The 24,218-nt window shown below is 49.2% G+C and overlaps 1 protein-coding gene and 1 long non-coding RNA gene across 5 annotated transcripts in view; both read right to left on the minus strand.

Annotated features, from left to right (window-relative positions):
* LOC105469424 (fatty acid desaturase 2) overlaps positions 1-24,218 on the minus strand; it is a 108,034-nt gene that overhangs the window by 39,367 nt on the left and 44,449 nt on the right. Inside the window, exon 1 of one of the 4 annotated variants that reach the window (XM_071074485.1) lies at positions 2,485-2,841. The exons of 2 other annotated variants lie outside the window; for them this stretch is intronic. In XM_071074485.1, coding sequence (XP_070930586.1) covers positions 2,485-2,691 — 207 coding nt within the window. In that variant the 5' untranslated portion in view covers positions 2,692-2,841. Of the gene's footprint in view, positions 1-2,484; positions 2,842-24,218 lie in introns of those variants that run through there. One more of the 4 variants, XM_011720414.3, reaches the window with a different exon arrangement.
* On the minus strand, positions 3,053-15,615 carry LOC139357434 (uncharacterized). The gene is made up of 3 exons (XR_011610525.1): positions 13,041-15,615; positions 11,127-11,225; positions 3,053-4,777 (listed from the first exon to the last, which is right to left on the minus strand). It is a non-coding gene; the product is annotated as an uncharacterized lncRNA (long non-coding RNA).

A 24,218-nucleotide genomic window follows, 5' to 3' on the forward strand; every position in this document is an offset into this window, starting at 1 on the left:
ACAAAACAAAACAAAAAGAACCCAGCTGCTCACTCCACCATCACCATCATTCAATTCTGTATCCCCAGTTCGTGTATTTCATGCCCCAAAAGTCTTATTTTAGAAGACAGGAAGCTCTGGGGACAGGGATTGTTTTTACGTGTTGCTACACCAAATAAAGCTAGCATAGATTTAAATTTTTTCTTCCAAATTCCTTTTTGCATACTTTCCATTCTAGCTGTTTCATAATCCTTGTTCTTATTCTCGTTTGCCTGAAAACACCCCATTGCATTCATCTGGTGGTTACAGTTGCTGGGGTGCTTTGCCACAAATCAGATTCGTTGAAACAGGTACAGGTGTACCTTATAGATGAGGAGAGGTGGCTCAGTCAAGTGACAACACTCAGTGAATGAGCCCAGTAATGACATCTTTCTTCAATTCTAGATCTGTTTGCAGCCCAGGTTGGCTCTCAGCTTATGAGAGTAACAAAGCAACTAACATCCAAGATGCCAGGTTTATAGTCCATGTAAGTTATACAGAAAGCGCTGGAGCAGGACCAGAAATGAAGAGACTATTACGTTTTTATGAGACAGAGAAAAGGTCAGGGAAGGGTAGGGCATCCTAGTCCTCTGCTAGGAGAGATGTAAGCACTGATTTTTGGAGGGAACTCAGTGTTAAGGTCAGGTAAGCACTGAGAACATCCAGAACAAGGATGAAATAAATCGATGTGATATGGTAATTAAACCAGAAAGGTCAAGGCAATTGCCAGACTGAGCGTTCACGTAAGAAAATATGTTTAACAATAGGGAATAATCAGACCAAATCCATTGTATTTGACTTTTCCTTCTGGAAAGCTTTTGGTGAGGGCCTGGACAGGGCAGGAACCTTCTACAATTTACCTATACAATTAGAAACAGACCAGCCCAAGTCCAGCAACATAGAGTGGAAAGATCCCAGCCAGGATCCAGAAGGTCCTTTACTTAGGAATTACCTTTACCCAACCTCCTCACTGGGTTGTGGAAAGGTGCAGGTGAGATAGTGCTGAAGGTATGTGAAACATACCCACCTAAGTTCTAAATAGCATCACAAACCCCCTGGGCTTAAGCAATGTCCATAAGCAAGTAAAACAGGATGGGGCTGGAAGCTGTAGGGAATTTCAATATCGCTGACCTTCCCAATCTTAGATAAGCCCTGGCCCGGCTGGCCCACACCACCTGTCCACTGTCCAGCTTGGATTATGGCGGCCTGGTCTGGCCTTCCCCTGGAGATGCAAGAGGTGGGGAAGGTAAGGGTTGGGGCTACGCAGCTTAGAGAGCAAAAGCCCACAAACAGTTCCGCATCCTAGACCTCCAGGTGGAATGATCTACTTCAAGTTCATCCCTCCTTTCTGCCTCTCTCCTATACACCTTCCCCAATTTCTCTATCCCATCAGACCTTTTTTCTCTGCAGCCTATTCACTACCACCAAGAGCCGCCCTTTCTTCTCTCCTTGCCTCTACTCTTTTCCCTCTAGCCCATTCGAATCCATGGGATACCAGCTGCACCTTTAATAAACGCCAGGATTTCAGACTGGGGTCCCCGGTGCGGATAGCTCGTGCAGGGTAATCACTGAGCCATGCATTTGGTGCGGGTAAGGTGGGCAGCCCTGGCTCCAGAGAGGCCCACTGCCTTTAGGAGTGCAAGATGAGGAAAGGGCGTCCTTGGCAGGATTTAAAAACAGAGAGCCATTGAATTGAACGCCCGAGAGTAACCTCGAGTGCAGATGGACCTGTTGCCAAGCCAGTCTAGCGCTGCTAAATCCACCGGCTCAAGGCCTCACTCGACCTGGGCTTTGCAAACCCCAGCCCGTTCTCCTTCCACCAATCCCCGACGCCGGTCCCCAAGAAGGTCGACTCGAGCTTGGGGTGAGTCTAGATAATCCCTGGAGCGTGGGAACCCGAGCTATTGGGCGGTTTTTCCCAGGCGGCCACTGAGGGCCTTCTTAGACAAGAGTCCCAGCAGGAGCGATCCCCGGCCGGGGACGAGCTTTCCTTCTCGCCACCTAGTCTGGATGGAGAGTGCTGGACAAGCGCAGAGTCCCACACCTGGCTGCCTGCGCTCCCGCTCCTTTCAGCGGCGCGCAGGGGCGGCCATCTTCCACGCTGGGGGCGCCAGAGCCGTCGGGCCCGAGCGCCCCACTTGGAGAGTCCCTGCCTCCGGGCAAACCCCACTGAAGGGGAGGACGCGTGGGTCACGGCGCGCGCGGTAGATGCTGCCCTGTTCTCCACCGCTGGGACTTTCACCGCAGCGCCGCCTCCCGGGGTCCCAGATCCGGTCTCCACCCCAGTCGCCCCAGAGGAGGAGGAGGATTGGGGCGGGGGTACGAGTGCCATAGATGCACTTTCCTTCCCTACAGGACGTCCCAAGCTCCATTCAGCGCCGGAGGTCTGTTTGGCGCCCGGGGAGCCAGGGCTCCTGACTCCGCCTGCAGCAGAGAAGGGTGGCTGGGGCGCCCCCAGACCCTTACCGTTGCATCTTCTCCAGCGTAGTGCCCGATGACCCGTTGGCCCCCCGGGTGCTGGGTGGACCATTTGGTGATGTTGTAAACCTTGCGGTCAATGACCAGCCACCTGTCGGTGCGCAGGTTATGCTTCTGAATCTCCTCCCAGCTGAAGGTGGGCATCGGCACCTCGCGCTCGGCGGCCCCCTCGCCCTGGTTACCCCCCTTCCCCATGTTGCCTGCCTATTGTGACGCCCGGTGCACTGAGGCCTCCCCGCGCCGGCTGCTCGCTGCACAGACGGCTGCCTCCCAGCCGGTGTGTGCAGCCCGGGCCCTCTTCGCTTTCGGCTTTTGTCTTCTCCTACTCCTCCCACCGCGCCCCCTCCCCCAGCCTCCTCGTCTGCGCTCGGGAGTGTCCCTGCCTTCCTGGCGGAGGATCCCTGGCTTCCCAGTGCCCCAAAGCGGTCCCCTTCCTCCGCCCCTCCCTCAGCCCGCCCGCTATGGACTTTTGCCTCCAGTAAAAACTCCCCGGGAGCTCAGGGCCTCGACACCTCCTCTGCCCGCCCCTCCGGCTCCCCCCGCCTCGGGTTCCTCATCCTCCCGCGTTCTCCGCCGCCCGGGTTTCCACAGCGATCAGCAGAGCGCCTGCACCAATCGGGTCGCGTCGCCCCGCCTGCCATTGGCCCAGGAGGATCTTTCGAAGGCCAGCGGGCTGGAGCGGCGGGTCCCCGGCTCCCCCGCCCTCCCGCGTGGAGTAGAGCCCTGCTGCGAGGCAGGCTACGTGTCCGACCTCCTCCCTCCCCCACGCTCCGGCCCCGGGCGCCGGAGGAGATCCCAGAGGAGATCCGGGTGGGAGCGACGAATGGGCTCTGCGCGCTCCGGGGCGCGTGCGCGCACGCCCGGCGCTCTGGGGTTTGCACCTGATGCCGGTACAAAGCCGGCGCGGCCACCAGGGTGCCAGCAAGCGGCCGGGCGGGCGGACTGGCGGGCTGCGGGGCACTCAACTCCAGGGCCGGCTTGGCTAGGTGACGCCCTTCCTTGGCGCGCGGCAGTCGAGACTCCAGTATCCCACATTGTCCGCACCATCCACATTCTGGCGCCTTCCTGCAACCTCCCTAGAGACACGAGCCGGCCTTGGGTTAGAGTGCTTTGAACCCTCTCATCAGTCTTAGAAAAGAATTGCGGAACCTCTGCTCTGCTTTCTTGGGCTGGGCGTCATGGCTGCGGTGAGGGGGAAGGGAGGGGAAGGCAGAGGAAGGGGGCGACGAGGAACTGGCGCGGTCCTTGCCCTGGTCTCAGTAAGCTCAGTCCCTTTGGGAATCGTGGAAGCAGACGCATCACTGGGGAGTAATGTTGTACAGACTCCAGGAAATAAAGACCGCCGTATCAAAGGGATAGGGGGAGGGTTAGGATTTTTAGGCGTGGGGCGAGAGGCAGGCCCCTCAGACCCCAGCTGGATGAGGCGGCTTAGTGACGGTGTCCTGGGGAAATGGGCCTGACTGCATCCGGAGGGCTAACGGGACACGTGGGAAGTAAGCATGAACAGAGCAGGTGGGGTGCACGAGGCTTGGGAATCAGGAGAGGAGTTACAGGGCCCTGATTTCAATGGGATTTACAGGTGCCTGTGTGCTAGCACACCCTAATCATTAGATTCTCACCACAGGCTGACAGGTAAACAGGACCCATATTATGACATCTCACAGAGGCTGAGATTGAGAGAGATGGTCAAACAGGCCCTATCTAAACTTCACATTGACGCAGGGGTGGTGGGGAGATCACTCTGCCCAACTGGTGGAGTTGTACTGGGGGGCCAGATGGGCTCCCTTTCCTCACATTTACACAGTCCCCAACCTCCCCCATCGCATTTCATGCTGGTGTAAGCCCTGAGCATCCCTCATTCACTCCACAAACTGCAGACATAAAGACAGCAAGGCCTCTCTGTCTTTGAATGGAAGCAGACATCCCAAACAAAAGCCTTCCGTACCAGATAAGAGAATGAAGCAAGACCTCGGGAGAGTACAGTGGCCTTGATATCTGTCAAAGGTTGATGGAAATGGAACCAAGAAAATTATTTTTTCAGAAATGGATTAACACACCATATAGATAACTTCAATGAACATTTATAAAGGGTGTGGAGCTCCAAGCAGGGAGTGATATCTGAAAGGCAGAACCAGGGAATATCTCAGAGGGGAGCCTTTGAAGGTTCAGGCCCTAAAAGGCAGCACGTGTGGGTGGCCTGTGTAGGGTGGCTGAGAAGTATGGACAGGCCAGGGCCTGGGGTCCCCAGTGGCTCCCAGCACAACACTAGCCAGGGTAGGTCCTGAAAACACATAAAAACGTTGTGTTGAAGACACAAATGAATGAATGAAGTTCAAAGAATGGCTCCGGTGAGACCAGCGGTAGATGGGGCTCAGATTGGGCAAAGCCCCAGCTGCCTCAGTAAGGGGTAAGAATGGAGGACTTGACCATGGAGGGGGCTTGGACATCCATAAAGCAGGTGTGCTATGATCAGATCCATAATGTAGAGAGAGAACTTCAGAGGCTGGGGCTGGACTGGGATGTAAGGGAGAAACTGGGGAACAGCAATGAGTTCAAAGATGAGGGCAGTGCTCAAGGAGAGGGGAGGGGAGGCCTGAATTAAGAGAGAACTTTAGGCCGGGCGGGGTGGCTCACGCCTGTAATTCCAACACTTTGGGAGGCCGAGGCGGGTGGATCACAAGGTCAGGAGATTGAGACCATCCTGACTAACACAGTGAAACCCCACCTCTACTAAAAATACAAAAAAATTAGCCGGGCGCTGTGGCGGGCGCCTGTAGTCCCAGCTACTCAGGAGGCTGAGGCAGGAGAATGGCGGGAACCCAGGACGCGGAGCTTGCAGTGAGCTGAGATTGCGCCACTGCCCTCCAGCCTAGGCAACAGGGCAAGACTCCGTCTCAAAAAAAAAAAAAGATAGAACTTTAGGGGGCTGACCCCACACCAGACACTGCCATGTGCCTCCCTGCCCTCTAATTTTTTAATTTTTTGTACAGACAGTGTCTCATTACGTTGCCTAAGCTGGTCTTGAAATCCTGCTCTTGTCTTATTTCTTGCTCTCTCTACTTGGAGAGACTGATGAGACTGTCCAGAGACAGTCTGCCCAGAGAAAACCTCATAGTATCCATACAACCCCAAAGTCGCTTGGGAAAAGGGGTGATCTCAGAGCAGAACGAGGTTCCCATGGCTTCCTCCTGCCCCACAGAATCCTCCCACCCTCCATCCCCAAGCAGCACCAAGGACTGCAGCTTCCTGGGGATCTTGCCAGGACCTTGTTGTGACCATCGTACTGTACTTGATCAGGGACAAAAGAGACTGGCCTGGGTGGCTTGGAGCCCAGACTCTTTCAGGCAGCCAAGTGGGTGAAAGGCTGGGCTGGGTGGGGGTGGTGCTTTGGGAGACGGGGCCTGGTGCGCTGGAGCCCATGCCACCAATCCCCACTGAATGGGTGAGGGAGGCTTTCCATCTTGTCCTCACAAGGAGTCTGAGGTCTGCTGGGGGACTCGCAGGGTCATGGGAGCAAAGACACTGGCTGATTAGAGGCAGAGTGAAAGTGAAAGGCATCCTTCAGCCACCCAGCAGCCAGCAGGGGAACGAGAGGGACTGTGACACTGACATGGAGCACCTGGTGGGCAAAGGACCAGCAGAATACCTTTCCTGGCCTCTTCCTTCTCTTCTTTCCTTGGATAATAAATCATCTTTATCAACCAATCGTTAAAAAAATCTGAGTTGTGTCCTTCTCAAGCCATCACCCCTATCTATCGCAGTCAATTCATTGTCAAATTTTGTGAATAAACAGCTCTCTCTGGCTCTTTTTTCCCCTCCCTCCCTCCCTCCCTTCCTTTCTTCCTTCCTTTCTTCCTTCCTTCCTTCTTTCCTTCCAGTCAGGGTCTTGCTCTGTCCCCCAGGGTGACTGCAGTAGCACAATCACAGCTCACTGCAGCCTCGACCTCCCAGGCTCAAGCGATCCTCCCACCTCAGCTTCCCTGGTAACTGGGACTACAGGCACGCACCATCATGCCTGGTTAATTTTTTAAGTTTTTGTAAACACAGGGTCTCGCTATGTTGACCAGGCTGGTCTTGGACTTCTGTACTCAAAGAATCCTCCCACCTTGGCCTCCCAAAGTGTTGGCGTGAGCCACTGTGCCTGGCCTCTGGGTCTACTTTCTGTCCCATCCATTTCTCAGATCATTGCAGTCTTCTCTGATTCTAATAGTAAAGATAACCATCCTTCTGGTGGGCTTATCAATTTAGGTGTGCAAAGGACTTTCAAATAATGGACAAAAGCATTTGCATGCTGTCCGGGGCTGAGGAAGCATTCAGTAAGTGGTGATTCTTATCCTTCTTCCTCCTAGCTTCATCCTCATGACAAGGCATAAGGTAGGTATTGTTACTGTGTCTTTCCAGATGAAGACATGGGCGCTCATGGAGATAAGTCTGGCCCCTCCATCTGCCCATGATAGATTGAGTCTTGAAACACAAACCCCAGACCCTGAAGGCAGCCCTCTTGGCCTGCTCCCATCAAGCCTTCTGGAACCCTTTCTCAAAGGTCAGCAAATCCAGCTGTGCCTTCTCAGACCTCTTCGAGGCATCCAGCGGGCTGATGTCCTGAAATGCCATGCTTTCAGATTCTCTGACAATACACAGTTCCCAGTTTGCTGCTGGACCACCCCCTTCCTGCCTCCTCCATTTGTTTCCCCTCCCTCTCCTCCTCCTCCTCCTTCCCCTTCTCCTCCTCCTCCTCCTTCCCCTTCTCCTCCTCCTTCCCCCTCCTCCTCCCCCCCTCCTCCCCCTCCTCCTCCTCCCCCTTCTCCTCATCTCCCTCTTCCTCCTCCTCCCCTTCCTCCTCTTCCTCCTCCCCTCCAAATGCTCCGGGCCCTTGACTCACTCGGCATTTTCTCCTTTTGGGAGATGACTGTGTCTCAAATGGACATCCACAGACCTTTCCCAGGGCCAGAGCAGATTTCTAGTCAGCTCTTGCACATGCAAAACTGAGTTTCCTGCTAGCAGCTCAAAGACAATACAGCCTCCTCAGGGCAAGGGAGAAGTCGCACCAGATGTGCTCAGGGACCTATCCAGGTCCAACCCTCACCGTTTCTGGCCCCAAACTGAGGTCATCATCGTCCCTTCAAAAAACTGCCTCTTCCTTTTAACTCCTTCATTTCTATTCATGGTACCACTGTTCCTCCTGTGATTTGGTCTCAGAATTCCAGAATGTCTTTTGCTGCTTCTCATCTCCCACTGCCCACCCTTGAAAAAAAAATTGTGTTCAGCAGACTGTACCCCCAGTGGTGTTTTCTTCTGCCTCTGCTGCTGCCTGCGCTGGCCAAGGCTCCCTGGCAGACAGCTGTTGCACACACTGCTGCAGGGCCATCTCGCTGAGGCCAGATCTCACTGCACCCAAATTTTCAGTGGTTTCTTGTGGCCTAGAGAACTCAGTAGGGATGGGGGAGGAAGGAAAATACACAGGAGAATTGCCACAGAAGCAGGGGCACTGATTTTGCCCAGCCCTGATGGCTCCTGAAGACCCCTTGGGGAAAGAGCCCTATAACAGAAACTCAAAGACATAAACTCTAGTCCTGGCTCTGCAGCCACCCAGCTTTGAGATCAGTTTCATGTCTGGTCATATCAGTTGATTAGATCAGATGCTAAGTTGTGGCCAGCTCCAACATCATAAATATGCATAGATGTCATATATATAGATAGGTGAGGGAAGCATTTAACTTGCATCGTATCAATTTTAAAAGTGCTTTTTCTATCAGTTATTTCAAATGATTGTCACAATAGCCCTTTGAGGCAAGCAGGATGTGTATGTTTCTCTTTTTTACAAATGGGGAAACAGCATTGAACAGGTTAAATGAGTAGCCAGAAGTAAGCCTAGTTAGAGAACAGAGTATACTTTGGAATCAGACCTAAAAAGTCAAACTCCAATGACTTAACTTTGCAGAGCTTCAATTTCCCTGATGTAAAATGGGGATCATAAAGTAGTGCCCACTTCTCCATATGTTGCCTTCTTTGGGTCACACCACATTTGGGCACCAGCAGTGAGAGTCAGCCATGCTGCAAACCAAAGGCTGGGAGGTAGGGGCTGGACACTAGCTTGGTAAGACCCTGAGAGGGTCTCTCAACCTGAGACCCTCAACCCAAGAGGTTCTCTCAACCCTATCCCAGGCAAATTGTGGCCTCCTAATGCTGCATCTCTCAGCAAACACTAAGGTGAGAGGAGGGGGCCCAGACACAGCATAGGAGGACCACAGGGGGATCCCCCAGGATCCAGACTCTGAGACCCTTTGGAGCTCTTTGACCCAGTAAGCATCACCCTCCAATGCTTGCATTTGCTTGTGGTATTGGATCAGGTCTTATCATGCATATTTGTCTTGGCTGTTATCACTAAGGCACTGACCTCAGCTCTGAGAGAGGACAGATGTCTTCTGAGTCAAGTTGGTGTATGGCCAACTTTGAGAGGCTGGGGAGGGGCAGAGGAGATGCCACCAAGGAAAGAGAGCCTGTGGCAGCTAGGGGGGCAGCGCTGAAGCAGAGGGGGAATGTGGTCAAGGTGCCAGCAGGGCAGGAGCCCTCGAAAATACATAGCCGGAGGCACAGGCCAAGAGACCACAGGGTAGGAGTGCTGTACCTTGGGGCAGAGAGCAGCCTGGCAACTCTCTGGCTTTACCTTAAGACAGGGAAACTGAGGCCCAGAGATTGGCTTATCCAAAGTCACACAGAAGGAAATCTGAGAGGTTTCCTATTTCTAAGACTAGGATGGTCTAGATATCCGGATCCACCCTCTCACCAAAAACACATACAAAACCTCAATAAAATAAAGCATCACTGAAATGCAGCAGTCACTGACCAATTGCTTCATCTGTGCAAAGGTTTTTCAGATTTGGCTGACCTCTCTCTCTGATGAGCTAATGTGCTAATGAGCAACATCCTTTACCTTTGGGTCCTGCCCCCAAGGGAGATGACATCCTACCCTAGCACCACCACTTAATGTCGTTGGCCATCTCCATCTGAAGGCCAAGTCGAGCAGGGGGAAACCAGATGACAGCGCACTGTGGTAAGAAGGATGCCACATGGGGACAGGATAGGCTCAAGTTCACTGCCCTGGTTCTGTCTGCTTGGCTTTTCTGTTTCTTGTAAAGAAAATGGTTTTGAGTAGATAGCCTCTAAATTCCTCTCATCTGTGATTCTGCTTTCTCCAAGGGTGGTAGATTGCTTCAAGCCCAAGGCACCACCTCCTTTGTTCCAAGGTGGCCAACCTTCGGCGGTCAGTGTGCGCAGGAGTCAGCCTGCTCCAGTGCTGGCTACTAGAAGGAACCTCCTGCAGTCTGGAGGTCTCTGAGTCATCTGGGAATCCTGTCTGGACAGGCACCGGCAGACTGGCAAACACTAGAGACCTTCCTGCCTGTAGGAGTCTGTCCCGGAGTCAGGAGTAAAAGAGGCTGCTGGTGTCACCTCTCCTCACCTCCTGTCCCAGGCCCTGACATTGGGTGTAGCACAGGGAGGGGCTTCCTCATCCATCTCTGCCATTGCTCTAAGCCCTCAGTGTCATACCTACACCTCTCACGCCCTCAAAGATATCCTCCAGGTCTGCCAAGTCAACTCCTCCCCCTAATTGTCTCAAAAGTATATTTTCTCTCACCAGCCCTAGGCACTGCCCAGGTCCAGCCATCTGCATGTTCCTGCCAGAGTTCTGCACCCAGCATTTAAGAGCCTTGGTGGTCTGGCACCTACCTCACTTTCCTGGCTCTATTCTTTCCTCCAGTCATCCTTCCCTCCGGCCATGCAGGGTGGGTCCCCGTTTCCCACGAACGGCCATGGCCTGCCAGTCCTCCTGGCCCTTGGTCCGTGCTCATCTCCTGGCCAGAGTGCCCTTCCTCACCTTGGCTGCCTGCAACTCCAATTCCACCTTAAGATCCCCCTAGTGACTGGCCTCCACTGTGGCAAAGTCAGGAGTCCTCTCTTTTGGGCTCCCAAAGCACTTCTTATATACACAGCATCAAATTACGTGTGCATCTACCTCCACCAGCCAGCCTGGAAGTTCCCTGTGAGAAGAAGCGGAGTCTGATCAGCATGGAGTCTTTGGTGTGGGTCACGTGCTGGATGCTTATTAAACACGTGTGGAATTCAACTCTAAAGAGAGCTCTGGGGAAAGTCTGAGCCACAGGCCTCACACCTGAGCAGTGGGTGTGTCCTCTGTGGTGACCCTGTGGCTGGGCTGAGCTTCCACTCCAGTAAAGCTGAGCTTCCGGAAGTAAACATGGTGCAGTGGAGCCCCCTCCACTCACCCCACATTACATTCCAGTTTTGCCTCTCAACTGCTTACTGCATGCCCCGGTACAAGTCACGTCATGCATTCATTCATTCATTCATTCATTCATGTGTTCGTTCAGCATTTAATGGGCATCGGGGTGGCTTCATAGTGTGTCTACTTAGCTAAGCTGAACTACATTGCCCAGAATTCCCTTGCCCAGAGGGTCGTGGGCTGGGGTGGCGGGGGGTGACCAGGAGAAAAACGTGCACAAGATTTGGAAAGTGGAAGGGGAGCACAGCTGTTTTTGCTGTGCTCTGAAGCTGTGCAGGGCAGGCGCGCGGCGGCACCTCCCCCACGCTGTTGCTGAACACTGGCTTACCTTGTTGGCCCAGGGCAGCTGCGGGGCCTGCAGGTCATCCAGCTCCTGGACCAGGTGTGTGGCTCTGGAGTGAAAATCCCCAGTTTGTCCCTCAGGGCCCTGGCATCATGGAGATTGCAGGTGGTGAGAGCTAGATACCATTCCAGTTTGTTCTTTGTCTTTCCCCCTTCACATCCAGCCTCTCTCCCTGAGCCACACCAGCTGACCTCAGGCCCAGCAGAGACACAGAGATAACCCCTTACATAGATTAACCAACCAGCTCCCACCACTGAAGAGTTCTGAAACCTGGAGAAACTCCTTATTCTCTATGGCTCACTGGAGTTCGGCTTCTGATGGAACCCCAGTGGATCCTCTGTGACAGGCACCCTCCTTGTCCATGGAGATAGGAAAATAAGCAAGACATGACCTCCCTGGGCCTCAGGTTCCTCACTTTTACAATGAGGGTGGAAGGGCAATTGGATGATTCATCCCTAAAGTTCCCAGCTGCTCTGTCGAGGGTGTGATTGAACAAGCCCCCAAGTGAAAGGCACACGGAGCCACCGTTTGCACACCTATGGCTTAGGAAACTGCTACTCCCGGGACAGAACACCAAGAGTCCAGAAGCCACCCAGAGTCCGGGCACAGTGGCTCATACCTATAATCCCAGCACTTTGAGAGGCCGAGGCAGGCAGATCACCTGAGGTTAGGAATTCCAAACCTGCCTGGCCAACACGGTGAAACCCCGTCTCTACTAAAAATACAAAAATTAGCTAGGTGTGGTGGCAGGTGCCTGTAATTCCAGCTACTCAGGAGGCTGAAGCAGGAGAATCACCTGAACCTGGGAGGTGGAGGTTGCAGTGAGATCACACCACTGCACTCCACCCTGGGCAGCAAAGTCAGACTCCAAAAAAAAAAAAAAGGAGAAGCCACCCAGGAGCCAGGCTTTGATGACCTTGAGGCTGTGTCTGCCCCGGACTGAAGAGAGACCTTTGGGCTCTGACCACCTGTTAGTTTGGCCAAACCACCACTTGTTATTTTTCTTTCTGTTAATCCTGAGGTCAAAGACCTTCCATGCTCTGTGCAGGAAGTGGGAGGTTTGCAACCTCTACACTGTGCTTTTTAAACTATCAGTAGTGAAGGAATAGCTTATTAAAAAGAAAAATCCAATCTGTCACAGACTGACACTCATAAAATACAATAAAAATGAGTCATTAGAAAAATAAAATGACCGGCCGGGCACGGTGGCTCAAGCCTGTAATCCCAGCACTTTGGGAGGCCGAGATGGGTGGATCACGAGGTCAGGAGATCGAGACCATCCTGGTGAACACAGTGAAACCCCGTCTCTACTAAAACTACAAAAAACTAGCCGGGCGAGGTGGCGGGTGCCTGTAGTTCCAGCTACTCGGGAGGCGGAGCTTGCAGTGAGCTGAGATCAGGCCACTGCACTCCAGCCTGGGCGACAGAGCGAGACTCCGTCTCAAAAAAAAAAAAAAAAAAAAAAAAAAAGAAAAATAAAATGAAAAAAAGAAATACCTGAACCCAGATTTTTTTTTTTTTTGACAGAGTTTTGCTCTTGTTGCCCAGGTTGAAGTGCAGTGGCGCGATCTCAGCTCACCGCAACCTCCATCTCCTGGGTTCAAGCAATTCTCCTGCCTCAGCCTCACGAGTAGCTGAGATTACAGGTGTGTGCCACCACACCCGGCTAATTTTGTATTTTTAGTAGAGGCAGGGTTTCTCCAGGTTGGACAGGCTGATCTCAAACTCCTGACTTCAGGTGATCCACCAGCCTTGGCCTCCCAAAGTGCTGGGATTCCAGGCATTGGCCACCATGCCCAGCCCCAGATTTTTTTAAAAATTGGAGCTAATAGGCATAAAATTACACCATCAAACTGCTAGAAACATTTCTAACTGCTTACTCCCAATTCCTGCACTTACCTCATCATGAACTGGCCACGAACAATCTGTGGAAAGTGCTGATGTGTGGACCACACCCCAAGTAGGACGTACCGGGGGCGACCATGGCTCCCTGATGTGTAGGCACTGCGGATGAGGTTTCTTGCATTCTAGTGCAGAACAAAGAACATAGGCCTTAGCCTCTTACCGTGTGACCTTGCTCCAAGACCAAACCTCTCTGGGTCTCCAGTTTGACATCTGTAAAGCGGGGCACTGGTGGACCGCTGGTGATGTAAGTGATAGCACATTGTACATGGTTTCCATCATGTGGTGAAGACCAGTTGAGTCTACACTGGGAACTGGCCATGGCTGCTGATTGGTGGTTGGTAAAAGGGCTCTGCAAGGAACACATTTTGGGGGTCCCGGAAGCAGGGATGGAGAAGGATCATTGTCATATCTTTGTGAGACTAAGGAAGGCCACCCATGCTTTCTCCAGGCCCGGAGACACAGAAGGGGACAGAACAGAGAAGGCAATGTGCCTCCTTTCTGGGAGATGCACAGCACAATTTGGGGCAGTGAGGTCTACAGGAACCTTATGCCTTTAGTGCATCAAAGCTTCTGCTACTTTGGGAATGTGGACAGGCTGGCAAGTATGGGGTCTTCTGCAGTGCTTGCTAGTGGGGACAGCCATGAGGCACGTTCTTAAGGGAGACCACAGTGGGCAGGTTGGTGAACCCAGATAAGATACTCTCTGCGGGCCCCCGTTATAACTGGGGGAGCCTTTAAACTACAGTATGCCTTCTCAGTGGGGCAGTATCACCCCCAGAGGGGTGAAAAAGTCTTGTTCTTTTAATATATGAAACACAGATATGCATACAATATGTAAACATATATGGCATATCCATGGCTTCAACATTTCAAAGGGGTGGTTGCAATTAAGGAGGAAAATTTCTAAAATGGCTTCTTAGGGGTAAAATAATGGAAAAAGCATTTAGACACACTAACCTAGAAGGTCTAAAGTCCTGCTCTTATGTGAACAGATGCAACAAGACAGTGAAATTCATTCACAGGTGCCACTGTGAGCTCAATGGCTCCCCGCCGGGTTGCTAAGACCCAGGGATATCCAAATTGTGTTATTTGTAACAAAAAACCCCAAACTCCCGACTCCCTGCAAACAGGGACACCACAGGAGTCTGCAGTCTCTCCTCTGCCCACTGTGCTTCCGTACCAGGCTGGTCTCTTCCAAAGCCCCGATCTGTCCACAGGTTGCTCCTTGGCTTACTGTTACCTCTGAGTCATCTTAAGAAGCTACCAGTTCACTCCAGGCGCTGAATGAGAGGATCCAGGAGGTTTAGTACAGATTGTGTTTAGCCCTAAGGAGCAAATCCTGTCTCTGATTGTGTCAGCTTCCAGAACAGTACTCCAAGCCTATGGCTGTTCTGGACACATTCACTGAATGGGGATCTCTTCCCTTTCTGGCCCCTGTCTCAATGGTCCCCATAGAGAGCCTGGCAACCGTGGCACCAGCGACCTTCTTTTCCCTCTCCACTCCTCTCTTGTAGCCTCCTGATGATCCTCCGGCTTCCACTCTTAGCCTGCTCCATTCAGTTTGAGTGACCTTAAAATATAGGTTGGGTCCTGTCATTTCCTGGCTTAAAACTTTCCCATTGTACTTAGAGTAGTCCTAATGCCTCACGTCAAGGCTGCTTGATGGTTTTGAAAAGTCAAGTTCTTTCCTGTTTCATGGCCCTTGCCTAAACTGTTGCCTCTGCCCAAAATGTCCCTCCTCTCCCGAACTCATATCTGGCTCAAAAGTCTTATCTCAGGTGAGTTTTCCCTAACCGCCCTGACCACTTTTTATTTTCTGCCACCCTGTTTGTTCTCTTCATACATACATTTGTTTGCTGATGGATTTATTGTCTTTCTTCCCACTGGAAAGGCTGGAAACTTCCTGAGGGCAGAACCCAGTCTATCTCGCTCACTGCTGTATACTCAGCCCCTTGCAGAGAGCCCAGGACATAGAAGGCATTCAATAATTAGTTGCTGGATGAGTAAATGTATGCATGAGCAAACATTGTGCTGCAGGAAGGAGCGGGCTGGTGTGAACGTACATGGGACTGGTCAAGGAACTGGAAGACTGTCCCTCACTGGGCCTGCCACCCACACCCAAACCCCAGCACTGCTATTAAGGATCCACATGGGCCTGTGACAAGAGGGGACTGAGGTCAGAGAGGGTGCAGCCCAATATCTTCCAAGGTATAGTCCCGAGGGACCCTGGGGGACTTCATATTTTTTTTTCTAATCCACGAGGCCTATTGGAAATTAACTCTGAGGTTAACTTTCAAGTTTCTACCGCCTCCTTGGTAGACCTGCTCTATAAGCGGGTAGGAATGGTGGTTCCTCCTCTGCCTGCCCTAGTGAATATGTTCTAAAGGCTGGACAGGAAGGAAGAGAAGGCTTAGTCACCAATCTTACAGTGCCAGCAATGTGAGCAACATCGATATTTTTCTAGGGTGCTTTTATTTTCAAGGAACTGTAATGACTTCTATACAATTTCCATGAAAAATGTCTCTTCCACTGACTCAGCCACGCTAATTCGTTGTGCTATTTGTAACGCCAGTGGGTTTATGTTTTCAAGGAATTGTCATATTTCTAATCTTTCTGATTGACTTAGCTTAATCATCTACACCATGCTCTGGGGAAAAAAATAGAAAGAGTGTGAAATAACTTAGCGTATAGTAGAAATGTGCTTTACAGATTTTATCTCATTGATCAGTCACTATCTGAGAAGTAGGTTGTATTATTTCCATTGTACAGAAGAGGAAACATAGACTTGGAGACCATGAGTAATTTATCAAAACCACAAAGGTATTAACTGAAAAGCCATTAAGAGTTTTTCAAAAGAACAGGTTGTATTTTTCCGTCTTAAGGATGTGAGATAAAAGATTTGGATTAAATGCATATATCCACTGCGCAATCTATGATCAAGAGACATTTCCTTAGAGAAGATTCAATGTTAACAAAGTCAAATAACATCTGTTTATCAGCCAGCAAGTGAGTACTGGGAGATCTTGGCTGCAGGGAAGTGAGATTAGAGATCTTCCTGTGACACAGAATGAAAACTTCACTGGACCAGGAGGCCTGAGTTTAGGTCCAGTCTCATTTTTCACACATGATGTGCCTTTCACCATCCCCTTCACCTCTCTGAGCCTCAGTTTTTTCAACAATAAAGCAAAGAGGTTGAACTATATCTCACTACCAAAGTTTCTTCTTGCTCGAATGTTCTGTGAGTGAATCATTCATCTTCTCTAAGACTCAATTCAACCTTCCTGGACACAGCACCATATTTCCTGAATTATTTTCTGACCGGCTCTACCGTGTTTCCTGGCGGCAAATTGTGAAAATTCAAGGTCTCCATTCCCCTCTCTAGCAAATAAGTATTACCTCCACAGCCAGTATTCTTTCTTTCATGTTATTCAGATTTCACTGCTTCCCCCCCACCCTGCCTCCCCTTTCCTGCCGCCACCATGCTGGTCCAGGTTGTAATTGCTTTCCAATTGGTTTCTCCCTCAGTGTCAGCTCTGGCCCAGCTTGTGGATGCCACCAGACTGAGCTTATTAAGAGATTGCAAAACTGTTCTCTCTGTTCTAAACCCTCAGTGACATCTCTGAAGACATGGCCTTTCCCTCCAATCCCTCCCAGGTCTAATCCCAATCCATTCTCAGTGCCCTCTTAACTAGTCCCTTGGAAACGTGACTTCTCCTGGCCTCTTTCCTTGTCCCTAAAAAAACAGAGAGTAGATAAAGTCCTGCTCAAAGTCCCCTTTGATTGAGAATCCCCTAACTCTACCATAGCCAGGCTCTCATTTGTCAGCTGGCCCTAGCATTTCCAGCCCCTTGCCTGCCTACTCACTATTCTGTCTGAAATGTCTTGGGAGCAACTGAGAGTGTGACTGGTAGAGAGTACGGAAGGTCTAGGCCCATGATCTGGGCTAGTTCTATGATTCTGGATATAGTGTTTAACTCCCTGAGCCTATCTCTTCAACTGTGAAAAAGGCAAAGCTATCCTTTTCCTGTCTCCTTTACAGATTTGTTGAGAAGATCAAATGAAGGAATGATTATAGAAGTAGCACTTCCTTCTTTCCTTCCAAAAGTATTAATGCTAGGCACCAGGCACTTTGCTGGGCATTAGGTATGTTGTGGTACACTGGGCAGATTTGGTCTCTGCGCTCAGGAAAAGTTTTCAGTGTAGACCAGAGCTATCCAATAACACTTTCTGGGAGGTAGAAATATAGTAGCCGCTAATCACAGGTGGCTACTGAGCACTTGAAACACAGCAAGTATGACAGGGTCTGAATCTTTAACTTTATTTATTTTTATTTTATTTTAATTTATTTTTTTGAGATGGAGTCTTGCTCTGTCACCCAGACTGGAGTGCAGTGGCACGATCTCGGCTCACTACAACCTCTGCCTCCCAGGTTCGAACAATTCTCCTGTCTCAGCCTCCCAAGTAGCTGGGATTACAGGCCCGTGCCACCACACCCAGCTAATTTTTGTGTTTTTAGTAGAGAAGGGGTTTTGCCATGTTGGCCAGGCTGGTCTCAAACTCCTGACCTTAGGTGATCCACCCAAAAAACCCAAAGCGCTGGGATTATAGGCATGAGCCACCACACCCGGCCAACTTCGTTTAATTTTTAACTAATTTCATTTTATTTATTTATTTATTTATTTATTTATTTATTTTTTTTTTTGAGACAGAGTCTCGCTCTGTCGCCCAGGCTGGAGTGCAGTGGCCAGATCTCAGCTCACTACAAGCTCCGCCTCCCGGGTTTACGCCATTCTCCTGCCTCAGCCTCCTGAGTAGCTGGGACCACAGGCGCCCGCCACCTCGCCCGGCTGGTTTTTTGTACTTTTTAGTAGAGACGGGGTTTCACCGGGTTAGCCAGGATGGTCTCGATCTCCTGACCTCGTGATCCGCCCGTCTCGGCCTCCCAAAGTGCTGGGATTACAGGCTTGAGCCACCGCGCCCGGCCACTAATTTCATTTTAAATAAGCACACAGGGGTAGTGGCTGCTATATTGCATGGTGCAGGCCTGGACATTTAGTGAGTAAAAGAGGTATTAAAAACAAGTTAATGGAAAGTCCTAGCCAGAGCAATCAGGCAAGAGAAAAAAATGAAGGGCATCCAAATTGGAAAAGAAGAAGTCAAATGATCTGTCTGCTGATGATATGATCTTGTATATAGAAAATCCTAAAGACTGCTCCAAAAGGTTCTTAGATTTGATAAATGAATTCAGTAAAGTTTCAGGTTACAAAATCAATGTACACAAACCAGTAGCACTACTATAGACCCACAACAATCAAGCTGAGAATCAAACCAGGAACTCAATCGCTTTAACAACAGCTACCAAAAAAGTACCTAGGGATATACTTAACCAAGGAGGTGAAAGAGCTCTGTAAGGAGAACTACAAAACACTGCTGAAAGAAACCACAGATGACACAAACAAATGGAAAAACATTTCACGTTCATGGACTGGAAGGATCAACATCATGTAAATGACCATACTGCCTCAAAGCAATCTACAGATTCAACTCAAAGCAATCTACAGGTTCAACACAATTCCTATCAAAATACCAATTTCATTTTCCACAGAATTAGAAAAAAAACCCCTGAAATTCATATAGAACAACAACAAAAAAAAAAGCCTGAACAGCCTGAAAGCAATCCTAAGCGAAAAGAACAAATTTGGAGGTATCACATTACTCGACTTCAAATTATACTACAAGGCTATAGTTACCAAGACAGAATGATACTGGTATAAGAGTAGACACATAGACCAATGGAAGAGAATAGAGGATCCAGAAATACTTACAATCAACTTATCTTCAACAAAGCACACAAAAATATAGACTGGGGAAAGGACATCTTACTCAATCAGTGATGCTGGGACAACTGGACAGTCACATGTAGAAAAATGAAACTGGATTCCTGTCTCTCACCACATACAAAAATTAACTCAAGACGGATTACAAACTTAAATCTAAGGCCTGAAATCATAAATATCCTAGAAGAAACCCCAGGAAAAACTCCTCTGGACATTGGCCTAGGCAAAGAAGTAGTGACTAAAGCCCCAAAAGCAAATGCAACAAAAACAAAAATAAATAAATGGGACTGAATTAAACTAAAAAGCCTGCAAACTAAACACAGCAAAACAAATGAGTAACAGAGTAAACAGACAACCTAAAGAGTAGGAGAAAGTATTTGCAAACTATGCATCTGACAAAGGACTAATATACAGAATCTACAAGGAACTCAAATCAGCAAGTGAAAAACAAATAATCCTATTTAAAAAGTGGACAAACGACATGAATAGACATTTCTCAAAAGAAGATATACAAATGTTAAACATATGAAAAATGCTCAACCTCACTAATCATAAGGGAAATGCCAATTAAAACCACAATGAGATGAAAACTTACCCCAGCCAGAATGGCCATTATTTAAAACTCAAAAAAAAAAAAAAAAAAAAAAAAATAGCGGGGCACAGTGGCTTATGCCTGTAATCCCAGCACTTTGGGAGGCCGAGGCGGATGGATCATACCGGAGGTCAGGACCAGCCTAACATAGTGAAACCCTGTCTCTACTAAAAACACAAAATTAGCCGGGCATGGTGGGGCATGCCTGTAATCCCAGCTACTTAGGAGACTGAGGCAGGAGAATGGCTTGAACCCAGGAAACGGAGGTTTCAGTCAGCTGAGATTGTGCCACTGCACTTCAGCCTGGGCAATAAGAATGAAACTCCTCCTCAAAAAACAAACAAACGAACAAATAAACAAAATGTTGGCAAGGATGTGGTGGAAAGGGAATGCTTATACACTGCTGGTGGGAATGTAAATTATTACAACCCCTGTGGAAAACAGTATGGAGATTTCTCAAAGAACTAAAAGGAGATCCACCATTCAATCTAGCAATCCCACTATAGGGTATCTACCCAAAGGAAAAGAAGTCATTATATCAAAAAGACACCTGCATATGTATGTTTATTGCAGCACAATTCACAATTACAAAGATATGGAATCAACCTAAGTGCCCATCAACCGATGAGTGGATAAAGAAAATGTGACACATATATATAACTACTATGCAGCCATCAAAATAACAAAATAATATATTTTGTACAACTTGGAACTGGAGGCCATTATCCTAAGTGAAGTAACTCAGACATGAAAAACTAAATACCACATGTTCTCATTTACAAGTTGGAACTAAACTATGGGTATGCAAAGGCATATAGGGTGGTACAATGGACACTGGAGATGCGTGAGAGGCATGGGGAAGTGGGGGAGGAATGAAAAAGAATGCACAGGCCGGGCGCGGTGGCTCAAGCCTGTAATCCCAGCACTTTGGGAGGCCGAGGCGGGCGGATCACAAGGTCAGGAGACCGAGACCACAGTGAAACCCCGTCTCTACTAAAAATACAAAAAATTAGCCGGGCGCGGTGGCGGGCGCCTGTAGTCCCAGCTACTCAGGAGGCTGAGGCAGGAGAATGGCGGGAACCCGGGAGGCGGAGCTTGCAGTGAGCCGAGATCGCGCCACTGCACTCCAGCCTGGGCAACAGCGTGAGACTCCGTCTCAAAAAAAAAAAAAAAAAAAAAAGAAAAAGAATGCACAGTATTCATGTGACCGGTACACTGAAATCCCAGACTTCACCGATATACAATTTGATATGGCTAGGCTTTGTGTCCCCACCCAAATCTCATCTTGAATTGTAATCCCCATAATCCCCATATCCCTACATGTCAATGGTAAGACCAGGTGGAGGTAATTGAATCACGGGGGCGGTTTCCCATGCTGTTCTGGTGATAGTGAGTGAGTGCTCACAAGACCTGATGGTTTTCTAAGGGGCTTTCTCCCCTTCAAAAGGCACTCCTCCTTTCTGCCAACTTGTAAAGAAGGTTCCTTGCAGGCCGGGCACAGTGGCTCATGCCTGTAATCCCAACATTTTGGGAGGTCAAGGCGGGCAGATCACTCGAGGTCAGGAGTTCGAGACCAGCACAGCCAATGTGGTGAAACCCCATCTCTTTTTATAAAACTACAAAAATTAGCCGGGCATGGTGGCACACACCTATAGTGTCAGCTACTCAGGAGGCTGAGGCAGGAGAATTGCTTGAACCCAGGAGGTAGAGGTTACAGTGAGCCGAGATCTCACCACTGCATTCCAGCCTGGACGACAGAGCGAGACTCTCTCAAAAAAACAAACAAACAAACAAACAAAAACCAGAAGATGCCTTGCTTCCTCTTCACCTTCTGCCATCATGATTGTAAGTTTCCTGAGGCCCCCCCAGTTATGCTGGACTGTGAGTCAATTAAACCTCTTTCCTTTATCAATTACCTAAGCTTGGGCAGTTCTTTATGGCAGTATGAAAATGAACTAATACACACTTCATCTCTGTAACCAAAAACTACTTATACCCTTAAAGCTACTGAAATTTAAAAAAGTTTAATAACTTCATGAATGATTTCTGAAAAAGTTAAACATAGACGTACTTTATGACTCAGCAATTCACTCCTGGGTATGTACCCCCCAGATTGAAAACAAGTACAGGCATTCCTTGTTTTCCTAAGCTTCACCGTATTACACCCTGCAGCTGTTAAGTTTTTACAAACTGAAGGTTTGTGGCAACCCCGCGTCGAGCAAATCTATCTACACCATTTTTCCAACAGCATGTACTCACCTCCTGTCTCTGTCACATTTTGGCAGTTCCTGCCTCTGTTGTAGTGATCTGTGACCAGTAATCTTTAATGTCACTATTGTAATTGTTTTGGGGTGCCATGAACTGTACCTGTATAAGACAGCAAATTTAATTGATAAAAGTCATGTGCTTACTTGAGCCCTGGAGTTTCAGATCAGCCTGGGCAACATAGTGAGACTTCATCTCTACAAAAAAATTTTTAAAAATTAGCCAGACATGGTGGTGCATGTCTGTAGTCCCAGCTACTCAGGAGGGTGAGGCATGAGGACTGCTTGAGCCCAAGACGTCAAGGTTGCAGTGAGCTGTGAGCACCACTGCACTCCAGCCTGGGCAACAAAGCAAGATCCTGTCTCCAAAAAAAAAAAAAGTCGTGTGTGTCCCGACTGCTCCACTGACCAGCTGTTCTCCCATCTGTCTCCCTCTCCTCAGGCCTCCCTATTCCCTGAGACACAACAATATTAAAATTAGGCCAACCAATAACCCTTTAAGTGTTCAAGTGAAAGAGTCACATGTCTGTGACCTTACATCAAAAGATAGAAAGGATTAAGTTTAGTGAGGAAGACACGTCTCTACTAAAAACACAAAAATTAGCCTGATGTGGTGGCAGATACCTGTAATCCCAGCTACTTGGGAGGCTAAAGCAGGAGAATCACTTGAACCTGGGAGACAGAGGTTGCAGTGAGTCGAGATCACGCCACTGCACTCCAGCCTGGGCAACACAGCGAGACTCTTAAAAAAAAAAAAAAAAAGTTATGCTAAGTGAAAGAAGCCAGATGTAAAAGAGCACATATTTTTTTATTCCATTTACATAAAATGGCCAGCAAGGTAAATCTTTAGAGATCAACTGGTGGTTGCCTTGGGCTGAGGGAAAGTGGGCACTGGGGAGTGATTGCTTAAGGATATGGAGTTTCCCTATGAGATGATGAAATGTTTTGGAACTAGATAGAAGTGATAATTGCACAACATTATAAATGTACTAAGTGATCCTGAATTATATACTTAAAATGATTAATTGCATGTTATGTAAATTTCACCTCAACGAAAGTAAATAAATGCAAATTAATACTTATTGTGACTGATATTTTAAAGGAAAAACTGGCATGCTTTGGTAGAGAATAATGGGGAACCGGGAGGGGACCTTGTATCCAAGGTTGATAAGGAAGGGCTATCCAGCTGATACCTGCAGGTAAGTAAGGACTTTGCTGTGGGAGAGTAGGTCACTGGTGAAAAGCTACAGATCCCCCCAGATAGAACTCCCATCTGTGCTCTGCTGGGGGGCCCGTGGCCTCCAGGAAAGAATGCCTGCCCTCTCCCCAGCCTGAACTTGTGCTGTCCCCCTGCCAGACTTGAGTTCAGTGAGGGAAAGGTTTCCAGTAACCACAGATCCTGACACTAATTTGTCATGTGATCTTTAGCAAGCCCCTTTCTTCTGTGTCCCTTTGTGTCTTTATCTGAGTAGTGAGATACCCAAGGCCCTCTTTACCTCCAAAATTCTCCAGGCTAGAGTGTCAGGGCAGTCAGCACTGAGCCATGTGCCTCTGTGTGTGAGGCTGGGAGGCCCAGGAAGTGTGCTGACATCCTACACCTGCAGGAAGGTCATGCCCACGGCCTGGGCATTCGTGCCCCACCTCTTTTCTGGGCAGGACTGCCAAGGTAGAGAATCAGACATACTACCAGTGATCGAGGGGACCCAAACCAGGTGGGCTTTGCTGGTGTCCTCTGAGAGGGTGCTGCATCTGGGCCTGGGCCACCACTCCACTTCCACCCCTCCTCACTCCCCAATCACAAACATACACATCTCTCCTCCTGAGGCTTAATGATTAGCATAGGTGGTGGGGTCAATAGCCCCTGGACCCACAGGCCAGAGGCAGCGGGCCAGACTTGGTCACAAAGCACCTCCACCTACTTTATCTCCACATCAAAGCTTTATGGGAGGCATTATCTCTATCTGGATCAGATAAAAAAATATAGATTACAAGAACTATGAAATAAACAGCCCCAGATCACACTACAAATACTTGGTAGACCCGTGTCTGTGGCTTAGCTCTTATATCTTCTTTAGCAGGATTCCTTGTCTACACCTGTGGATGCCAACATTTGTCCTTGCAGCCACGCTAGGCTGGCTACACTGGGAATTAAGGACTTGCTTCTAGAGATGCTGATTCAAGAACACAGGAAGTCTGTGGTCTAAAGCAACAAAAGGCTTCACTTCTCTGCTACTCCCACATTTTGATATGGATTCTGGCTCCCTATATTCTCCTCAGCCCCGACTTTGGCCATCACCAATGGGGACGTCCATGTCTATGCCAAGTTCCATCTCATGTGGTAAATTGGTCTCACAGGGTCCACTGCCACGCCCCAACCACATACCGCAGTCTCTGTGTGAATTGCCGACGTCGGGGGTCTTCCTCCCTAACATGCTCCTCGATCATTGCTCCTTGCCTTACTGACAGGAGACAATGTGCT

The sequence above is a fragment of the Macaca nemestrina genome, chromosome 12 (genome assembly GCF_043159975.1).
Source record: "Macaca nemestrina isolate mMacNem1 chromosome 12, mMacNem.hap1, whole genome shotgun sequence".
In the NCBI taxonomy this organism is placed as follows: domain Eukaryota; kingdom Metazoa; phylum Chordata; class Mammalia; order Primates; family Cercopithecidae; genus Macaca; species Macaca nemestrina.